The sequence below is a fragment of the Grammomys surdaster genome, unplaced genomic scaffold, assembly GCF_004785775.1.
Source record: "Grammomys surdaster isolate TR1022 unplaced genomic scaffold, NIH_TR_1.0 241, whole genome shotgun sequence".
NCBI classification, from domain to species: domain Eukaryota; kingdom Metazoa; phylum Chordata; class Mammalia; order Rodentia; family Muridae; genus Grammomys; species Grammomys surdaster.
In genome coordinates, this window is record NW_021604686.1 from 2,625,146 (window position 1) to 2,645,322 (window position 20,177).

The window sequence follows — 20,177 nt, forward strand, 5'->3', positions numbered from 1 at the left end:
TGGGGGCGGGGCTTCCTTCTGTCATTAATCCATCATCAGCTGAAGACAAGCAGCCTGCTGAGGCTGGGACTCAGTGGGCCCTGTTTAGTTCAGGGACAGGCTGAGGGCAAGGTGTGAGGCATGGCCCCAGCACTGCCTTGCCAGTACAGCCAGGCAAGGGTCTCAACTTCCTTTCCTCTCCCATCCTTATCCCCACCCAGAACCAACTCTAATGGAGTTTCCAGAGCTCAGCCTTACTGTGGAAGGAATGAGTTTCTACAGAATGCCTTAGAGCAGCCATTCTCAACCTGTTGGTCATGACCCATTTGGGGGCCAAACGACCCTTTCATGGGGGTCGCATATCAGATATTCTCCATCCCAAATGTTTACAATTTATTAACTAGCAAACTTAGTCGTGAAGTAGCAACAAAATGACGCTATGGCTGCGGGGGGGGGGGTGTCCCCACAACATGAGGAACTGTATTAAAGGGTTGCAGCGCTGGGAAGGTTGAGAACCTCTCCCTTAGAACACCCTTAGGATGACTGAGAGGTGTGAGCAGGCAGGCATCGCCCGTATCAAAGTGGAGGCTGCCAAGACTGGCACTCTGGGCTGTCTGGAAGACACCCTAGGAGCAAGCAGGGAATGGCTCAGGGAGGGAGATGAACAGCAATAGCAGTTCAGACAACCACAGGGAACAACTGACCTCCAAGATGGCCGTAAGGTCAGGGAGCAAAGGCTCAGAATGAGAGCTGGGGTCCAAGGGTAAGGATGCATCTTAAGGGTGCTCCAGTAGCCTGCTGCCCAACCCTGAAAGCCCAGGACAGTAGAGCCGGCTGGGGACTGAGGTAATACCGCAGGCCAGCCATCGCACAGAACGCTGGAGTTCTGGCCTTTTCCTAATTGAACTCAACGTGCATGGCCAGGGGGGTTCTCAGCTTCCCTCTGTGGGGGATGTGTGGTCTGAGGCAACAATGTTGCTCCGAATTAAGCATAGAGAACCACCGGGAGAACCTGTTGACACTATAGGCCCTGCTCCACAGAGCCTGATTCTGGAGACCTTCGGTAAAACCCTTCCCAAGCTCGAGATGCCCGTGCTCCTCTGGATGTCCCGTGGAAGGGCTGAACAGGTGGCCTAATGAACAAAAAGTCTGAAGGGTCAGCGTGTGGAAATGGGTGTGAATGGAGCAACACTTCCTGTCTCTCTGCTGCGGGAAGGCCCCCTCGGAACAAAAGTACTTTAAGAAAAATAAAATTGAACGCGGTTAGCCTCTCGTCAGTTGGGGCCAAGAAAACCCAAATTCGTGAGGGCAATTTGGTTCGAAAGGCACTTTGCGTGCTCGTGGGGCTGCTGGTACAGCGGCCGGTGCCACCTTAAAGTGGGCCATCAGCAGGTCACTTGGGACTTGGATTGAGCATCCAGGGAGAGCTTCAAGGCCACCCGTGGTAGTGGTAGGTGGTGACTAGGGCACTTGAGAGCCCAGAGGCCATGCCTTCTTTGTGCAAGCCTTCCTGGTTCTGCTTCTAGAAGGGAGGTCTAAGTCTGGGGTGCCTTTGGTGTCTGCTGCAGGAATTTTAGAGAAAGGGAGTTTGGTCCCAGAGAAAGGATATCTGTTCTGAACTAAATGATCAGGGCCTGGGAATGTAGCAAAGGGTGGAGCCTGGCTCAGGGATGCCCCTCCCTCTGTGCTAAGCAGCTAGGCCAGGCATCCCTTATTTTCAGCTCTGCCAGACAGAGAAGCAGCATTGCCTTCTACCCCAGCAGGGTCATGGCCTTCCAACAGTCCTTCCAGGTAGGTGCTCAGAGCCTGCAGGAATTGGGCAACGTGGGTGGAAGTCGATGACGGGGTGGTCTGCAGGCTCAGATAGCGGACATACTTCTTCAAGCCCTCTTGCCGGTTGCTACGGTACGCAGTCAGCAATTCCAGGAAGCTCACACTGTGGATGGCCAAGAGGCGGGCCTCAGGCGGCGGCAGGACATTTGCCTGAATTAGGGGCTGCAGGGAAGCAAAGCACTGCAAGTTACTGAAGGAGTAGATATGCTGGAGCAGCCGCAGTCCTGGGGAGATCTCAAGGAGGCAGCACAGGTCTCGCATGGCCAGAACAGCAGCCAGGGCACTCCGTTCACTCATGTTTCTCGCCAGGTAGGTCTTGGCTAGGTTCCTAAGTTTGAAGCTGCTGGCGCCCGGTATGCGTTCCCGGATGAGGGGCAACACAGCCAAGAAACCTGAGATGGCTTCCTGGAATTCCCACAGTTTGTTAATATCATTCAGGGCCTGGAAGAAGATGGGGAGTCCGGGCCCCCACAGCCTAGGACATGCCAAGATGGGACGGTGCATGGAGGTGAGGAAGCCGAGGAAATGCTGTAGCCCCGTCTCCAGGGAGACGGCCTTAGAGTAGACACTGAAGGCCTCGGGCTGGATGAGCACTCGGAACTTGCTCTCCCGGTTCACGGCTGCCAGCTGGCTAATTTTCTGGGCTAGGCGGGAAAGAAGGGCAGGGTGAGGTTTCAGGGTTCAGGAGGTGCTGGGGCGGGTGCAAGGGATCGGGCTGCTGACCCACTGTCTAGAAATCCCACCTTGAAGCTGACTGGCAGGAACCAACTATCTTCCATATGTAGTTCTCGCCTGGCTCTGATTGGAGGGCAGAGATGGCTCGCCTGCCCTGCTCTTCCTATCCCTCCTGTCCTGGAGTTTGCCCAACCCTTAGGATTCTGGCCATTTTGTATTTTCTCAGCCTCCACCTCCAACAGAGACCCCGGAGTGTTTCTTCTCAGCCGTCTATTATTGTTTCCACCTCCAACCCCTTCAGTCTCTGCTGGATCAGTCCTGGGCTGTATCCCTTAAGAACATGGCCCAGAGACTCCTCCTGAAGCCCAAAGATGGCTTTTTTTGTGCTATGGAAATACCTGATGATTCTAGCTGGCTGGGTTAACCTCAATATCGGGCCCATATCTGTTGGCCAGAGCAAGGGTGACAGAGGGAAGACTAGGGGCTTCCAGGAGAAGTCACAACTCTCTGTGACCGGGGTTCTGCAGGCCTCCCCTTGTATCCGCTGGTGGGCTAGCTGGGCCCTGTTCTGGGAAATGTGTGGTCACAGCCACTTGTCAACAATGGCCTACACACTGTTCCCAGCCTCTCCACAGAGGTTTTGTCAGAAGTGAATCTGTGGGGTTCATGTCTCCCTCTCATGTCCTGGTTCCACTCAGGCAGATACGGTAACCCTTGGCATCCCAAGTGTGTCAGAGTCCTCTGTCCACCTGGCTGTCACAGCTGGCTAGGGGCTGGTCAGAGCCTTAGAGGTGGCTCTACCTGCATCTTCCCTGGGGACTCAGAGACTAAGCTATAAAGAGGTAGGATAGGTCTTGGGGAACCCACTTTCATCATCAATCTTGAGGTCAAAGAAAACCAGGGTCCTGTCTTCTAAGCGGGGCTCAGCGAGGCTCTCATCCAAGGCCTTGAGGGAATTAGGGCCCTCCAGCTGGATGCCGCTGGACTCATTGCTGCTATCGTCCAGCTCGTGGGAGGACTGCAACACAAAGAAGCCAACAGGTCAGTTCAGAGGCCTTGAGGGTCCAAGGCCAGGCAGGTCGGCACTCTAGAGCAAGTGTGCACACAGGAGGCTGGAGGGATGGTACCCGGCTCTCTGTGCACAGGAGAGGGGGGGATTAGTGGGGATGCACAAATGGCATATGCAGGTGTGAACTGGACGTGTTATGTTGTCACACGTAAGGGTCGCACACGTGAGAGCCAGGGCTGTGGCTTCTGGAGAACGCCTCTGGCTGCAGCGAGAGTTAACATCCCTGGTTATTGGTTTTGTTAACTTGACACAAGCTAGAGTTATCTGAGAAGGGGGAGCCACAGTGTGGGAGAATGCCTCCTTCTGTAATTAGTGATTGATGTGGAGAAGCAAAGCCCACTGAGAGCGTAGCCATCGCTAGGTACATGGTCCTTGGGTGTATAAGGAAGCAGGCTGAGCAAGCCAGGAGCAGCAAGCCAGTAAAAAGTATTCTTCCATAGATCCCGAATCAGTTCCTGCCTTGGGTTCCTGTCCCGACTTCCCTGGATGATAGACTACAAGCTGTAACCTGAAATTAGTGGCTTTGGGCCATGGTGTTTATCATCCATCCTTCCAAAACACTTGCTTTCCACAAACCTGCAGCCAAAAGAAGTTGTGTTGCTCACTAGAAAACTAACCAGGGCTGGGCTCTCCTGAAGGAGGCTACTTTCCATTCAGTTTTGATTTTGTAGTTCTGCAATCAGGCACCCCAACTTCCTCCCAGCCTGCCTCGCACCCAGACACCCCACACTGCTTCTCCTTCCCCGTGAGGACCTTTCTGGAGGTGTCTTCCTAGTTGCAAGCTAAGGGCCGTAGACTGTTCTCTTCCCCACAGGAGAATCCGGTCATTTTCTGGCGTGGCCTCCAGGGCCTGTACTTTTGCTCTGGGTTTCTGTGCTTAGACTCGTAATGTCTATCCTCACACTTGGACCGGTAGGCAGAGCTGAGCCACCTTGGCTATGTCCTTTTTTGGTCTGGGTTCTCCCTCGCCAGGTGCTGAAGAGCACCACTGGCCCCGTCAATTCTTCTACCAGTGACATGAAACATGGGCTGCCTCTTCTTGATCTTCTCACTTCAAACACTACTGCAAAAGCACCTTTGTGGCCTCCCAGTGCTTCCACCTGACTCTTTCCTTCTGGCGATGTCTCTTCAGGCCTTGAAGGCAGTCTTCAGAGCAGGACACCCGGAGAGTGCACAGTTCTACCTGCTGGTTACTGCCTTCGGCTTCACACCACTTCAATTATGGCAAGAAACCTCATTTCTAGATTTGCCTTCTCTGAGGGAACCCGTGGGTGTCTCACTAACAGGATGCCCCCTTTCTTTCCTCTGAGGAAAGGCAGGGTCTGTCTTTTAGCCCGGACACAGCCACATCTCCCCGTCCCCAGGAACTGCCATACACTATGGCAGAGGCTGGTCTCACTGGAACACCATGTACTTAAGCTAAACGGCTGTAAACTCCTTATTCACCTCTTCTCTTATTCTCAAACCAGCTTGGTAGTAATGGACCATTTAAGCAAGACATTTCAAAGGACAAGAGTCTATAGGATTGGGAGGCAGAGGCAGGTGGATTTCTGAGTTCGAGGCCAGCCTGGTCTACAGAGTGAGTTCCAGGACAGCCAGGGCTATACAGAGAAACCCTGTCTCGAAAAACCAAAAAAAAAAAAAAAAAAAAAAGAGTCTATAGGAAGGACATACAGAGCATCTGGACCAGTGTCTTTTCCTCCTAGCTCAGCAATCAGGGGTTTCTGGTCACAGCAGAAGCCCTCACTCCTCCATCTTATTCCAAATGTCAGAATAGCTAGGTGTGAAGGGGGAGGAAGGAAGGAGGGAGAGACTGAAAAAAATTAAGAAACTTGCTTGTTGTGGGGGGAAAGAGAAGTGGAGGCAGAAGAGAATAGGGCTGAGAAGAGAGAGTTCATGCAGACAGGGGTGAGACCAGCAAAGAGAAGGCCAAAGCATTAAACAAAAACAACATCATCAACAACGACAACACTGTGGAGTGAGATGGTGAAGAGACCAAGGAACAGGATGGGGGACTTGGTGTCACCATGTGTGGGACTGCATAAGGGTATCTTGGTTCTTGGCTGGGCATGGGCCTGGAACCCCGAGATTCCAAGGGAGAAACGGCAGGTGTTCGGCCATGTCACCAGAACCCAGGATCCTGACTCGCAGCCTCCATGGACCTACATTGTTCAGTCACGTAGGCCATTACAGCCCCTCCCAAAGTGCACAGGAAGAGGGCGTGACTACAGGCCTCAGGCCCTAGAGAGATTTACATACTAATGAAGGCCAGAGGGCGGAGCCAATTAAGCATTCTTCCCCAGACCCTCTCCCTCTCTCCCTCCCTATTTAACTCAAGTCTGCCCTGAGTTGGGGGTGGGGGGGTCCATCTACCATCCGCCATGAAAATAAATCCTTTTGGAACCAAGGACTTTCTCGTGTCTTTGGGGCCTGCCACCGCCAAAGCCTCCAGCCTCTGGAACCTTAGACTTTCTCCTGTTTGGGGGACCTGTTGCGTGGAAAGCCTCCGGGACACCACCTTGGCTATTTACCCACAACCATGGGCCATAAGCTCTCTTCCCTTCCCTGTTCTCTGACGGAGGTGAGAGCCAGCCTTTCTGGTCCTTCCTGTATCACATCCACTTAAATGTCACTTCCTGCAAAACAAATGAACATTCCTGTCACACAGACATGCAACTGAATCCCCCAGTTCAGCCGTGCTTGATTTTGGCTAGGCCTTGGGGGCATAGGAGGGCCAGGCTGGCTGTTCATGGGACTGTTCAATTAGAACCTATGGGGTGGGATCCAGCAATGTGCAGTTGCTTCAAGTCCCCAGTGCACAGCCGGGCCTGAGAACCTCTGTTCTACACGGGCATTCAGTCCGTGTTTGATGACAAGCTGAACAGACACAAGTCAACTCTTTTTGGGAAACCAGCATTTAGCTTGAGGAGCCATCTAGAATCTTCCATTGATGCTCACTCAGCAAGAGTTGTGATCATGAAGAATAAGTCTAAGTTTCAGCTATAGCTGGGCTCAGTTTAGTGAGACACATGGGTCTCTGGGGTTTACAGACACAAACTTCTAGCACTCTTGAAGGCCTTGGAGACAAGGCACAGATATTAGCAAACTAGGCCGTGTAATCGGCCACTATGACCCTACTGCCTGCTGCTCCAGCCCTTCTGCACAAAGCTCTGCTCTTAGTAAACTGTTCCCACCTTCTCAGCCAGGCACCTGCCTCACGTTCTCTGACGTGCACGCTCATCAGTACCATGGTGGCATCTCTGCGCCAGCTGCTGTTTATGGGCCTCCCTTCTTCTGCCTGTCATCCTTAATGGGTCTGCCACAGGCTGCCCGTTTCTGCTTGCTCCTGATACTGTCAAGGTCTCTGGTCATCTGTCATAAAAAATACCTATCTCTTCTGCTGCAAGACTCTTCAAACAGTGGCCCTGGCTAGGTGCAGGACCCACCCATCTTTCCTGGGCTTAAACACAGCTTTTCTCCCATGGACTCTACAAGAGACTAGGACTTGACTTGTCTCTAAATCTGATGCCCTGCTGCCTCCTCCAGCAGGATGAGCTCTTGCAAAACATCCGTCCTTGCGCAGTCTCTCCCCTGGGACAGGGGAGTCTTGTGACCAACATAGATGCAGGCCATGCTGATGCCTACCCCTGCTGTCTCATTTGGGAAAGGTTGCACTTCAGCAGGACAATACTATAGAATAGCCCCCTCGTTATAAAGCAAAACAAAGGTCCTACAGAGAAGAGATAGGGATGGGTACCCTGGAACACTGTCTCTCCAAACTGCAAAGCGGAGATTTGTGAGGAGGTGTGCTATTGTGTCTCAGGGGTTTGTAAGGGTCCTGGAAGACAGGAGTGAAAGGCATGAAGGGTTTAGTTTATTTTTAAATTTGGGACTTCTGTAATGGTTAGTTTTTACATACAGACACTAAAGCAATGGACTCTTCTGCCCCCCACCCCTACCCCGCTTGCTCTGCACAGTGGGTAGTGCTCACCTCTTCCTAACCTGAAATGTGTTATCTCCCTCCTCCTTTGGTGATCCTGATAACCCACTGCTGGTCACAGCTCACTGTCCTCTCCCCACCTGCTACAGTGCTGCACAATGTTCAGGGAAACCACTGCAATACTTTTCTCCACTGTTCCTTCCTGGGTTTCCAATTCCATCCAGGGCCAGTAGCTTGAATACTATCAAAGGTGATGAGATAAGAAAGAAATGTCCAGGTAACAGAAGAATATAAGCTACGGAAAGGCAAGGATCAAATTCCGGCTACAGGTGAGAAACAGTTACAAGAGGTGCCCTGCTCTCAGCAAGGCACCGCTGCAGAGGGTAGATTGATAAACCAAGGCGAGAGACAGAGAAAATGTGCACAGTACGCATGGGGCTGTAGGTAAAGCTGCTGGAAGGCCCTGGCATTCTGGTCTAGCAGGCAGGAGCAAGCACGGGTATCAGCTCCTTCTAGGCAACAACTAGTCAGAGCGGGCTGCCCTTACCCAGAGACTGTACACAGTATAGGGGAAAAGAGAGTCCAGAAGAAAGCCAGAATGCCAACCTTTACAAGAGCAAGGAGACCTGGAATGGGGTACCCAGAAATACAAAGAGAAACAGACTTCTGGGAGAGGCCAACCTGGTCAGGGATGCTATGGACTGTCCAGGACTGCGGTGCTGAGAGGCCTGGAGCTTCTCTAGTGCTGATGTTGTAGGCATGGTGAGGAGATGCAGAAAGTAGGATGAGAGACATAGACCAAGGGGAAAGCAGGGAACAGGCAGTGACCAGCAAGATGGAAGTGGATGCATCAGAAGACACAGGTGTGGGGGAGCAGGTGATAAGAGTGAGGCTTCTCACAAGGCATGGGCTGGGCCAGGACTCAAGCGTGGGTCTTAGAAGCAGACGTGGCAGATGAAGGCAATCGCTGACAGCAGGCAAATCTGTAATTAGGTAGCAGATGATCACCATTCCCACCCCGCCAAAAGGGCTTCTGTTCCCTCCCTGGAGCAGAAGGTACAGTCAACAGGTTAGAGGGAGGATCAGAATGAAGCTCAGAGAAGAAGTGTCCCCCAGGAGCCACATGAAAACAGGAGGGCATGACCAGAAGTCCTTAGATGTTTGCCTTCCTGTGTGGCTTTTCTCTAACAAGTCGCCAGGGGGCAGCAGAGAGTCAACAGGGTCCTGACTCTTCCTGTGGTTGGTTCTGCCAGCAGATCTCCATGAGAGGATTGAAAAAGGGAGAGCTGGTAGGAGGTGGTGGCAGACTTCAGAGCTCACGGCTCTGGTCTGAGTCAGAGCAGTCCACACTTAGAGATGGTGTTGAGGTACGTGGTGTGGCCATGTGGTTGGTTGGTTGCCAGCTGAAGTGACTGACAGGCTGAAGATCCTTACGTTGTCAAGGAGTGGAGGCCAGATGGGGGATGTTGAAATCAACCAGGAAGAAAACAAGACATGAAGGGGAAGAAGAAATCTAAGGGGAGGTGGACAGATGGTCCTATCTATCCTCCATGAGAAGGGAGGTGGGCAGATGTCTGAGACACTAAGAGCTGGACCTCAAATCCATCAGTGAGGGACTATAATAGTCCAGGTCTTGCCCTGCTTTCCACTTTGGATGCTCATAGTGTGGAAGGAAGAGAGCCATGGGCTTCCCCAGAGTACAGCTAAGTTCCATTCATGGAGAAGACAGACGGCCCTGCAGGGACAATCCTGCCCGGGATCTGATGGCCATGGGAAAAAGGGTTCACAATGGAGATTATTTAAAGTATTTATTGAGCAGTCATCCCTGCCAGGCTTTGGGATGGACAGATTCTCTGCATCTCTGGATAGGGATATCCGGCCATAAGATTGCAGAGTGGGATGGGGTGGCCAGCAGGCATGGAGGAGGGAAGAACTCAGGTTCTCAGAGGCTGATATGATAGGGGGCCCAGGCTTGGACTGGTAGTCATGTAGCCTCTTGGTTGGGTAGGTTGGTAGTAGTGAAATTTCAAAGACTTCAAGGAGGGCCTTGAACTTGGGGATTCTCCATGGGGGCTTTGCTAGAATCTCTGGGGTGGGGGACCTGCTTCCTGAGCATCACTCATGGAAGATGCTTCAGGCTGAGATGCCATGGAGAAGCAAGGGACAAAGAGTAAGTTGCAAAGCCACTAGTGAAAACTGGGGAAGCCCTGGAGACAGTTTCCAAGTGACTGGAAGGGTCTGTGCATCCAGCAGAGGGCATGATGAAGGCAGGCGGCTCCCCTTGCTTTGTGAGAAAATTCATATCTGAGAGAGCACGGCAGCATACTTCTGGCAAGTGTGGTTAGCTGGCTGGAAGGATCAGAGTCAGAGCCTGCTCAGTGGGATGATGGGAAGACCAACTCGGTAGACAGCAGGTCCTGGTGGGTTGGGAGTTCCAACATAGGTGGGAGGTTCTTCAGGTGCTCATCGCGGAGGCGTGTGCTGCTAATGAGGGTTCTGTACACGCTCTGTACACTCTCCAATACGGAATCTCAGACTGTGAGCTTGGGTACCACAGGGACCTCCAGTCTAACCTCTTACTCTCGTGCTTTGCTTTCCCTGGACACTTTACAGCCTAGTCTCTGATGACATGCCTTCAGGTCCAGAAGAGTCATCGGTTTCATTATAAGATGCCTCGAAAGAAGTTTTCTAACATGAAGTAAAATCTTGCATAGGGCTTCTGTGATGGTTTGAGTGAGAATGTTCCCCCGAAGCTCATGTTTGAATCCTTGGACCCCAGTTGATGGAACTGTTTGGGAAGGATTAGGAGGTGTGGCTTTGTTGGAATAGATGGGTCACTGGCAGTGGACTTTTGGGGTTTCAGAAGTCTACGTCCGTCATTCCCAGTTAGCAGCTCTCTCTGTAACTTGTGTTTGTGGACTGGATGTGAGTTCTTGGCTCTGGCACCATGCCTGCTGCCTGCTGCCAAGCTCCCTGCCATGATGATCATGGACTGACCCTCTGAAACTACAAACGCAAATAAGCTCTTTCTACTATAAGATGCCTTTGCATTGGTGTCTCTCCCAGCAATAGAAAAGTAAATAAGACATCCCTTGTCCGTTATTTGTTACCTGTGGGCACACTCTACCTATCACTAACCTTCATTGACTGACTTTGATGGTGTTGCTTTTCTTTTTTTTTTTTTTTTGGTTTTTTTGAGACAGGGTTTCTCTCTGTAGCTCTAGCTGTCCTGGAACTCACTCTATAGACCAGGCTGGCCTCGAACTCAGAAATCCGCCTGCCTCTGCCTCCCAAGTGCTGGGATTAAAGGCGTGCGCCACCACCGCCTGGACATGGTGTTGCTTTTCAATCAAAATCTTCTACCTAGCCCTCGCTGTCCTGGAACTCCTCACTCTGTAGACCAGGTTGGCCTTGAACTGAACTCACAGAGAACCATACCTGCCTCTGCCTCCAAATGCTGGAATTAAAGGTGTGTGTCACCACAATACCCGGCTCATTGATTAACCAGGAAATGAACTCTTGTCCAGCTTTCCTCATGGAGCACTTACCAGATAGAAAATACACAAGGAAGCTCTAGAGAAGCTTCTAGATCTAGAAGATATTACAGAGGATAACCAGGGCCTGGAGCGAGTAGCCAGCAAGCACTGCGGAAGTGTTCTTGCCCAGTGCAGTAAGAGGGCCAGCATGCAATAAGCATACAGCTAGTACATGCAGACTGTCCTTGGTACGGCTTAGGTTTTATTGCCATGCCGGGAAATTTCCCAGGTGCCAGGTGAGCCTGAGAGTCCCCTGCTGTGGCTGTGGCCTTTGGGACCCAGAACAAGGGGAGGCAGAAGTCCTAGCTAGGCTGAACTCCGAGCAACTCACCATATTCTCGGCATCTGAGTCCTCTGAGCTGCTGATTACCACGATGCGCTCCTCTGAAATGGAGAGAGAGGGGGGTGGCAACATTAAATCTTTCCTGGGGTCCACTGGCTGGGGTGAATTCCAGGAGAATCCTTGTAAGCCAATGGTCTGGGGATGGTGGATGCCCTGTCCTGTGTGTGCTAGGAGGAGATGGAGTGTTTATGTCCCCAGAGCACAGAGACTGGCATTGGCAGTTTTGGAGGGAAGGAGGTAGCCCCTCGGGTGTCCCACACTGGAATCATAGCAAAGTACAGGGTAAACTACTGGTGCCATATTCAGTGGCTGCTCAGAGCAACTTGGACACGGGAGTCCTGGTGGCTTTGAGTGCCCAGGTGGGATCAGAATGTGGAGGTGGGGCCTGGGGTGTTCCAGATGACTGAGGGCAGCAAGACAGTCTTATACAGGTGTCCCCCTGCTTACTCCTCCTACCTGTTTCTCCTGTGTTACTGGTAACATGATTGTTGATAGGCAGGGGGTTCTCTTTTTCAGGGACGGTGCTCTCAGGTCTGGAAGTCCCATCCTGATGCGGAGGTGAGGCCTTGGAAGTGCTGGGTCTAGGCTGCTCAGGGGAGCCTGTGTCCCACCTGTCCTCATTCTCCTCTGTGGACTCCATCTTGATGAGCTTCCTGGAGCAATCTGGGTGACAGCACTTCCTCTTCATGGGGCTGGATGTCTGAGAAGCCTCCTGAGGAGTGGAGAGTTACAGAGGTGATGTGGGTGCCTCTGGCGTTGCTGAGACACTGAGCTGAGTGCCAGGGGTCTGTGGCATGTCTCCCCTCCCATTCTTTTTTTTTTTTTTTTTTTTGGTTTTTTTTTTTTTTTTTGGTTTTTCGAGACAAGGTTTCTCTGTGTAGTTCTGGCTGTCCTGGAACTCACTCTGTAGACCAGGCTGGCCTCGAACTCAGAAATCCGCCTGCCTCTGCCTCCCAAGTGCTGGGATTAAAGGCGTGCGCCACCACCGCCCGGCTTCCCCTCCCATTCTTTTGGCCATACTAAGCATGTCTCTGCAAACAGGAGGCTCTCTCAGGTTGCCGTGCGCACTGGTCATGGCTGCTGTACAACAGTCTTGCTTGGTCTCCTAGCTTTGGCTGCCTCAGCATCCCAGCTAGGCTGAGAGTGGCTCAAGCTTCCTAGGGGAGCAACCCAGAGCAATGGAGAATATGGAGCAGATAGAGGCCTTAGAAAGGCCAGATTCTTATCCAATCACACCTCACTGTTGGCCGAAGTCAAAGCCTTTCAGATTGAGGCAGGGCTGAGTAGGAGGCTTACCTCTTTGTAGGTGGGGGCTTCTTTCATAGAGAAGGCATACACTGGTACAGGGTGTGCTCCAGGCACTGACTTCACCATCGCCACAGGTTGGGTCTTAGACAGCTCCAGGGCCTGAGCCTGTGCCCTCTGCACTTCTTTGGGCTGTAAAATGAGGTAACCAGGAAGTCAGAAATGAGCAGACCCTGAGCCTACAACCTGCCTCGGGTGTAAGCTTCTTGGTCCCAAATGAAGAGCTCCCTGGGACAAGGAATTCTTACCAAACTCTCCATGATGTCACCTCCTTCCAACCTTGGGATGCAGGTACCCAAGCACCCCTTCAATCTGTGTGTGTCCTGACAGGGCAGGAAGATACATCAAGGACCATGGTGCCCAGTTCCTCAGAACATGCTTGACAATCAGCCTAGCCTGCATGCCTCTAGAGACAAGCTGCTTGCTGTTGAAACCAGCACTTCCCTCGGCAGCAATAGAGGTGCAGCAGTCAGGAACTCTGAGGTCAGCCTCCTAGGAGCTTGCCTGACCCCTGAGTCTTAACTCTATCTAGTAGCTACTACACAAATTGGCATTACTTAAAACTCACTATGCCCTCAGTCTCCCTCCATAAAATGGAATAATAACGCTTGCTTCATATGGCGATGTGGACGAAATGTGCGAAATGCTATCACCATGCCTAGAAGGGTATCTAGTACTTACAGAGACCCAGTAGTGAGGGAGGCATGGATGCCTAATGAATAAAATACTAGTTTGCTTACTATTCTATGTCAGACTTGGTGTTCAGGGTTTTGTGTCTCTATCTCTAAATGAAGCAGGAGCAGCTCCTCGAATGGTGAAAAGAGAGCTGGAGAGATGGCTCAGTGGTTAAGAACATTGGCTTCACTTGCAAAGGAGCCAGGTTCAGTTCCCAGAACCCACACGACAGCTCGTCACCACCTGTAACCCCAGGTTTAGAGGATCTGATGCCCTCTTCTGGCCTCTGCAGGTACTGCACCCATATGGTACACTCTCATGCAAGCAAAAAATTCATATACATAAAAGTAAATAAATCTTCTTTTTTAATGAAAGAATTACCACATGGCTTACCAATTCTACTCCTAGGTACTGCCTCAAAAGTTCTGAAGGTAGATGTTCAACTGCAAACCATGCATGGGGCCGGGCAGGAAGCCCAGTGGTAAAGCACCTGTCTGCCAAGCTCCAAGCCCCAGGTATTCGATCTTCAGAACAGGAGCAGGAAGTTTAACCATCTTATTTTTGCCTTTCCGGCTCTGCAGTTGCTGGCATATAAAAGGCTCTTGTTATACACAGGCCAGGAACTCCCTGTAGGCAAGGCTGGGTGCTTCTGCTTCTGTTCCCTCAACACAACACTCGCCAGCATTGAAGAAGGAGAGGGTAGTAAGGTGGAGGGAGGCTTGGGGGAGGGCAGTGCTGTGTCCGCAGAGCTGCCTCTCCTGACAGCACTGGCTGGCAGCCGTTTCTCACCCTCATATGACCTTTGCTCCCACACACAGCTACCCACTTCTTTCCTGAGTCCTAGCCTCAGGCCCCAGGTGACAACCACGGTGAAAATGAGGAAGTTTTGTGGAAGAGACTGCTGCCCAAATTCAGGTTCAAACTACCTCACAGCTGAGTCTCTTTGAGTCTTAACTACATCCCTGTAAGAGGCTCACCCCAAGGCAAAGCTAGAAAGGTTTAATACCCTTGCTGCCCACCAGAAGATCTGTCTGGTCCTGGGCCCATATCTTGACTTGCAGCCACACACAATAGTGACCAAGTTGGGGAGGGGAAAGATGTCAGGCACAGGAAGGAACTGAGAAAGCTTATCCTGCTGCAGGGAAGCCATGCCGATGAGTGCTGATGAAAGAGAAAGAAAAGGATGCCTGAGAAGCACTCAGAGCAATCAGAACAGGAAGTACTGCCTCAAGAATGGATGAACTTCCTGTTCCCAAAAGCATGAGCATGAAAGCCACCGAGTCAAGGAAACAGCAGAGGGAATGCCAACATGAGATTATCTAAGGGTATTTTCCAATCCTGAGAAATTAGTTTTTTAGGTATATGATGGCCCTGAAATCTGTGGGACTGAGCTCTGTTAGCCTTAAATCTAAAAACCATGTTCGTGGGACTGGAGGTCCGTCTATGCCAGCCCCAGAAAATGGCTGAGTCAGTCAGTGTGAGCTTCAGATATATCCTGTGTCACACCCAACAGGGCCGCTGTTTATACTGTACTTTCACCACCTGCCCAGCGCTAGACCTGACCTTTCCTGAACTGGCTCAGGGCCCATCAAGAGCTACTCGGGCATTTAGGAACCCTGCCCCTCTCCTCCTGAGAGCTCCAGTGCAGTCACCTGCTGCCCTCTCTCAGGCGCTCTCCCTCCAGTCATAGGAGGTCAGGACTCCCAAGCATCTGCCTGCTGTGCCCTACGTCCTCTCCTCACACATCAAACCCCTCTTACCTGCTCAAGGTCAGTCGGGTCCTCAGGAGTGCTGGCTGCCTCTGTCTGAGTGCTGGCAACCTCTGAGTGAGTGCTGGCTGCCTCTGAGTGAATGCTGGCTGTCTCTGGGCTGGCTCTCTTAGCTACAGCTGAATCTAGGGGGTGGGGGGACACAAAACAGAGAATACAAGAACACTCCAGTAAGAATTCTTAGCTGGGACAGTACCAGAGAGGAAGTCCTTGATGCCTCAGAGGGGCTGGAGTTGACTGCTGTAGGCATAAACACAAATAGAATGGGGTGGGGGTGGGGGAGTAGCACCTGGTGATACCTTTGGCTTTAAACCCCAAGTGCACATCTTTGCATCCCCAGGGAACCATTCACTGCCTAGATAGGGAAGATAGAAATCCATCTCCATTCTAGGACCGTATCTTTATGAGCTCATGGCTCATGTGGTCCAGGAGGGAGCCCTCGTATCCTTGGAACCTGCCTGGAGCCAAGAGGGGTACCCCTCAACAGTTGCTCACAACCAAAGTCCCAGCTTAAAGATTTAAACAAAAACCCTGAAGGTGTAAATGTGTAGTCATGGTCTTTGTCTGGAAAGCCACTCAATGTCACTTGATGCTCATTCAGGACACAGCTCCTGGATTTTGATTCAGAGCCAAGCATGTCTCTAGCTATGTGACGTGGCCCGGGATCCTCTCCCAGTTGGACAAGACAACACTTGAGGTCAGGAACTGGCCCGCCACTTCTATAACAGAGGCTCTAAGACCTAGAAGCTGACAGATGACTGCTTTTTTCTAGGGGAATTCTTCCTTTCAGTGTCTGACCAAACACCCCACAGCTAGGTTTTCTGAGTTTCCCCCTCTTCTAACCTTACAGACCAATTGACTTCGCTTTTTCCTGGGCATAGAAGGCCTGGAGTGGGCCCCAATGACATCTCAGTCTCAAGGCTCACAAGTCACATCTACTCCGTGGTCTTAGAAGTTTCCAAAGTGCCTCCACACCAGATCACCATATCCTCTCATTCTGTCAAGTATCAGAGCTGATACTTGTCTTTCATCTATCAAACGGAGATCATCTTTTCTGCTTTGCCTTCCCCTGGGGGCAGCTGTGAAGCACAAGGAGCCTTTAAATGACAAACCCGCTGCCTATGAGCATGGTCTCAACCTTTACCTGTTCTCTGGGTGATGCAGGAGATGAGGTCCTGCAGGCACAACTTGAACTCCTCGAAGCCGCTAGTGCGCAGCCGGAATTTCTGGTTCTGGGGCTCCTCCTGGCGCAAGCGGCAGAGTGCCTGGCGCACAAAGTCATGCATATCCAGCACCTCCTGGTCGGAGGCGTAGAGCTTCATCCTCTTGACCAGCACTGCACTAGTGCGGATGCGCTGCAGCACAGCTTCCAAGTGGCGCAGCTGGCCAGCTATTTCCTGGTAGTCGCGCTGGTAGCGCACGTTCACGGCCTCGAGCAGCTCACGCTCCTGAGCTTGCACATGTTCCACCACCTGCTGCACGCGTGCACGGATCTGCTGCTCGGTGTCTGCGCGTGCATGGTCCAGCTGGCCTATGGCTGTGCGCATCTGTATGTGGGCACTGTCGAAGGTTCTGCCCTGCTCCTCCAGAGCCTGCGTCATGGTGCCCAGCTCCTCATGCCGCTGCTGGATCTCCTCACTAATTTCGCACTGGAGATGGCTGTGGGTGCGGTCCAGGATCGCGCATGCGCAACACAGAGGCTTGGCACAGCCCTGGCAGTAGATGCTGCGGAGACAGAAGACCAACAATACTGTTTCTCGGTTTATGCTTTTTTTCCCCACTCAGTGTCTATAGATTTATACTACCGGATCTAGCCATAAAATACCAGAGGGTAAAAACAGATGGCTCAACAAGTAAAGGTACTAACAGCCAGCTTTGACAACCTGAGATGAATTTCTAAGTCCTATATGGTCGAAGGAGACAACCAAGTTCTGCAAGCTGTCCACTGAGCTCTACAGTGTGCCGTAGCACATGTGCAAACACACACATTAAAAAAATACATGTTGCCAGGCGGTGGTGGCACACGCCTTTAATCCCAGCACTTGGGAGGCAGAGGCAGGCGGATTTCTGAGTTCGAGGCTAGCCTGGTCTACAGAGTGAGTTCCAGGACAGCAAAGGCTACACAGAGAAACCCTGTCTCGGAAGAAAAAAAAAATGTTAAAAAAAAACCTACCACAGTACCAATTCCTCCTCCGATGCAGCAATGCAGACACATACAAGAGAAATAACTACTTCGCACCACTTCTTAATATCTCCTAATCCCAGTTCTGACCCACTTAGGCCCTAGTTGAATATGCTGTGGCTTCTTCCACATCCAAACTCTGAAGTACCTGACGTACATGCCACACTGGTTTTATACTTTTATCGTTAATACTTTTAACTATTTAACTATTTAAAAGTATTTATCATAAATGCTTTCAAGTATTTAACTTCAATATTTTTATCATTCTCTTTCACGGATGAAGAAGCCAAGACTTACAGCTCAAAATTGCAGAGAGGTAATATTTGATCTTAAAAAATAAAAACCAGGGCTGGAGAGATGGCTCAGTGGTTAAGGACACTGACTGCTCTTCCAGTGGTCCTGAGTTCAATTCCCAGCAACCACATGGTGGCTCACAACCATCTGTAATGGGATCTAATGCCCTCTTCTGGTGTGTCTGAAGACAGCTACAGTGTACTCATATATATTAAATAAATTATATTTTTTGAAAAAAAAATCAAAGTACAATCACCTGGTAACTTCCCTTCTTTCATTCAGGACATTCCTTTAGGTCTACAGGGACAAACCTAATATATTCTTTTAAATAGCTCCCTTAAAGCTACACAGACAGCTGTTTAGTTCAGCAGGCTACCTTTAAACAAACACTCAAGTGATTTCCTGCTTGTGCATTTTCTTCCTTCCTTTCCTCTCTCTTTTATTTTTTGACTGATATGAACAGTCATTTAATAACATAGCATCCATGTTAGTCAGCCTAATATATGGATGCCCTTCTCTCTATGAAATATAGTACAAATAACAGACTGCCAGATCAATGAATGTATATCTCTCTTAATATTTTATGCATGTAAAATATTAATGAATGATGTGAGGTCATGAATATGCTAATCAGTTGGGATAGTTTACAATGTATTTCACCGCATCATAGTGTACATGATAAATATATATAATTTTTACTAGTCAATTTAATATATAGGCTAACAGAGACTTTCACAGCATCTATTTTAATCATTCTATCTAGTTTTAAAATATGTTACAAGGTCAAGGGACTATACCTGTGTGATTAATTAAGAATTGTGAAATTGTAGGCGCCGCAGAGGTGGCTCAGCAGTTTAGAGCACTTGATACTCCCGCAGAGTTCCCAGTTTGATTCCCAGCACCTACACTGTGGCTCACAGTGATCTGTAACTCCAGTTCCAGATCTGATGTCCTCTTTTTACCTCTGTGGGCCCCAAGTACACACGTGGTACACACACACACACACACACACACACACACGCATGCAGGCCAAACACACAAAATAAATACAGTCTTTAAAAATGCTGGGCTGGAGAGATGGCTCAGGGGTTAAGAGCACTGACTGCTCTTCCAGAGGTCCTGAGTTCAATTCCCAGCAACCACACGGTGGCTCACAACCATCTGTAATGGGATCTGATGCCCTTTTCTGATGTGTCTGAAGACAGCTAGCTACAGTGTACTCACATACAATAAATAAATCTCTGGAAATGGAAATAAAAAACAAACAAAACAAAAAAAATGCTCTGATAGAATTTTAAAATTAAGAAATTGTTGTGAGCTATCTGGGTGTTATCAAGAGTTGCAATAGGAGAAAGAAGAGAGGTGGGAGTGGGGTGTTGAGAGAGGACCTGGGAGCAGAGGCTGGGGTGATGTTCTCTTCCTGGCTTTGGAGATGAAGGGAACATGTATCAGGGTAGAGGGGGGCAGCACCGAATGGAGAGAACAGAGTCTCCCCAGGAGTCTGCCAAGTGGGCCAAGCTCGGCTGGAACTTTGATTTAATCTCAGAACCAATTCAGATGTCTAGAATCCAGAGAGACAAGATGAGGGAGCTGTATTGTTTTAAACCCCTGAGTCTGTGATGATTTCTTATCGAAGCAATAGGAAGAAACCAGGCAGCAGCCTCGGCCCACGCTCCTAACCATTATAAGGCAGTTGCTTTAAATGTTAGAGGAAAAGTACTTTTAGTTACTTCTCCAGAGATATTCTACATTTGACTCTCACCCCCCGACCCCTGATGTTAGGAAAATGCTCACTTGAAATCTGGGGAAAGGTCTTTCTGGCATCATTTTGGCCTAAGTTACTAAGACCAGCATGACCTGAAACTCAACAGAGAGCTGTCAGACCCTGGTCCTCTGCCTCAGCAGTTCTCAACCTGCCCAGGTCATTCAAAGTGATACCACCTCAGTGCTCCCTCAGACACTGGAGGCTTAGTCCAAGCCAGCAGAGGATTCCCAGAGAGCTCAAGTAAGAGGCTAGGCCCCACGTATGCAGCTCTCCCCGCCGTGGGCGTCTGAGGTAAGTAACAGAGTTCTGTCAGCCAGAGAGAGATAGTGCCTGACTGAAGTGAATGGCAACGGACCAGAGGGGAGGCTGTAACAGATAAAGGCTTGACCTCGGGTCCCTGCCATTTGGAGGACTGAACTTTCAAAGCCTCTAATTCTCTGAGAAGGCTACGGGTAGACCTGAAATTGGGGTAATCTATCGAGGGGCTGCCACCTAGACCCAGGAATGATCTGTTGAGCCAAGTGACTTCTTCCTCTTCATCGGAGGGACACTTTGAGCAAATACTATGTGCTTGACACCATGAAAGAGGCAGAGGTGAGATGGGCGCCTGTGCCAAGAACCTAGATTCGGTCAAGGCAGAGAGCTGGGTCTCCAGAAGTGCAAAAGGATAGTTATTTGCTCCCAAAATATGCAAAAGAATGAACTAAAATGCTACTGAGCCAACAAGAAATCACTCTGCAAAAATAACTAGATTACCCTAGAATTGAGAGAGAGAGAGAGAGAGAGAGAGAGAGAGAGAGAGAGAGAGAGAG

At 50.4% G+C, this 20,177-nt stretch overlaps 1 protein-coding gene across 2 annotated transcripts in view; it reads right to left on the reverse strand.

Moving 5' to 3' along the window:
* Positions 1–357: 357 nt before the first annotated feature.
* Pml (promyelocytic leukemia) overlaps positions 358–20,177 on the reverse strand; it is a 32,672-nt gene continuing 12,852 nt past the window's right edge. The window contains exons 3-9 of one of the 2 annotated variants that reach the window (XM_028774537.1): positions 16,269–16,849; positions 15,116–15,249; positions 12,672–12,812; positions 11,832–12,087; positions 11,364–11,416; positions 3,355–3,505; positions 358–2,456 (exon numbers count right to left, since the gene is read on the reverse strand). In XM_028774537.1, the coding sequence (XP_028630370.1) occupies positions 1,675–2,456; positions 3,355–3,505; positions 11,364–11,416; positions 11,832–12,087; positions 12,672–12,812; positions 15,116–15,249; positions 16,269–16,849 (2,098 nt within the window). In that variant the 3' untranslated portion in view covers positions 358–1,674. Of the gene's footprint in view, positions 2,457–3,354; positions 3,506–9,289; positions 10,503–11,363; positions 11,417–11,831; positions 12,088–12,671; positions 12,813–15,115; positions 15,250–16,268; positions 16,850–20,177 lie in introns of those variants that run through there. The other variant, XM_028774538.1, reaches the window with a different exon arrangement.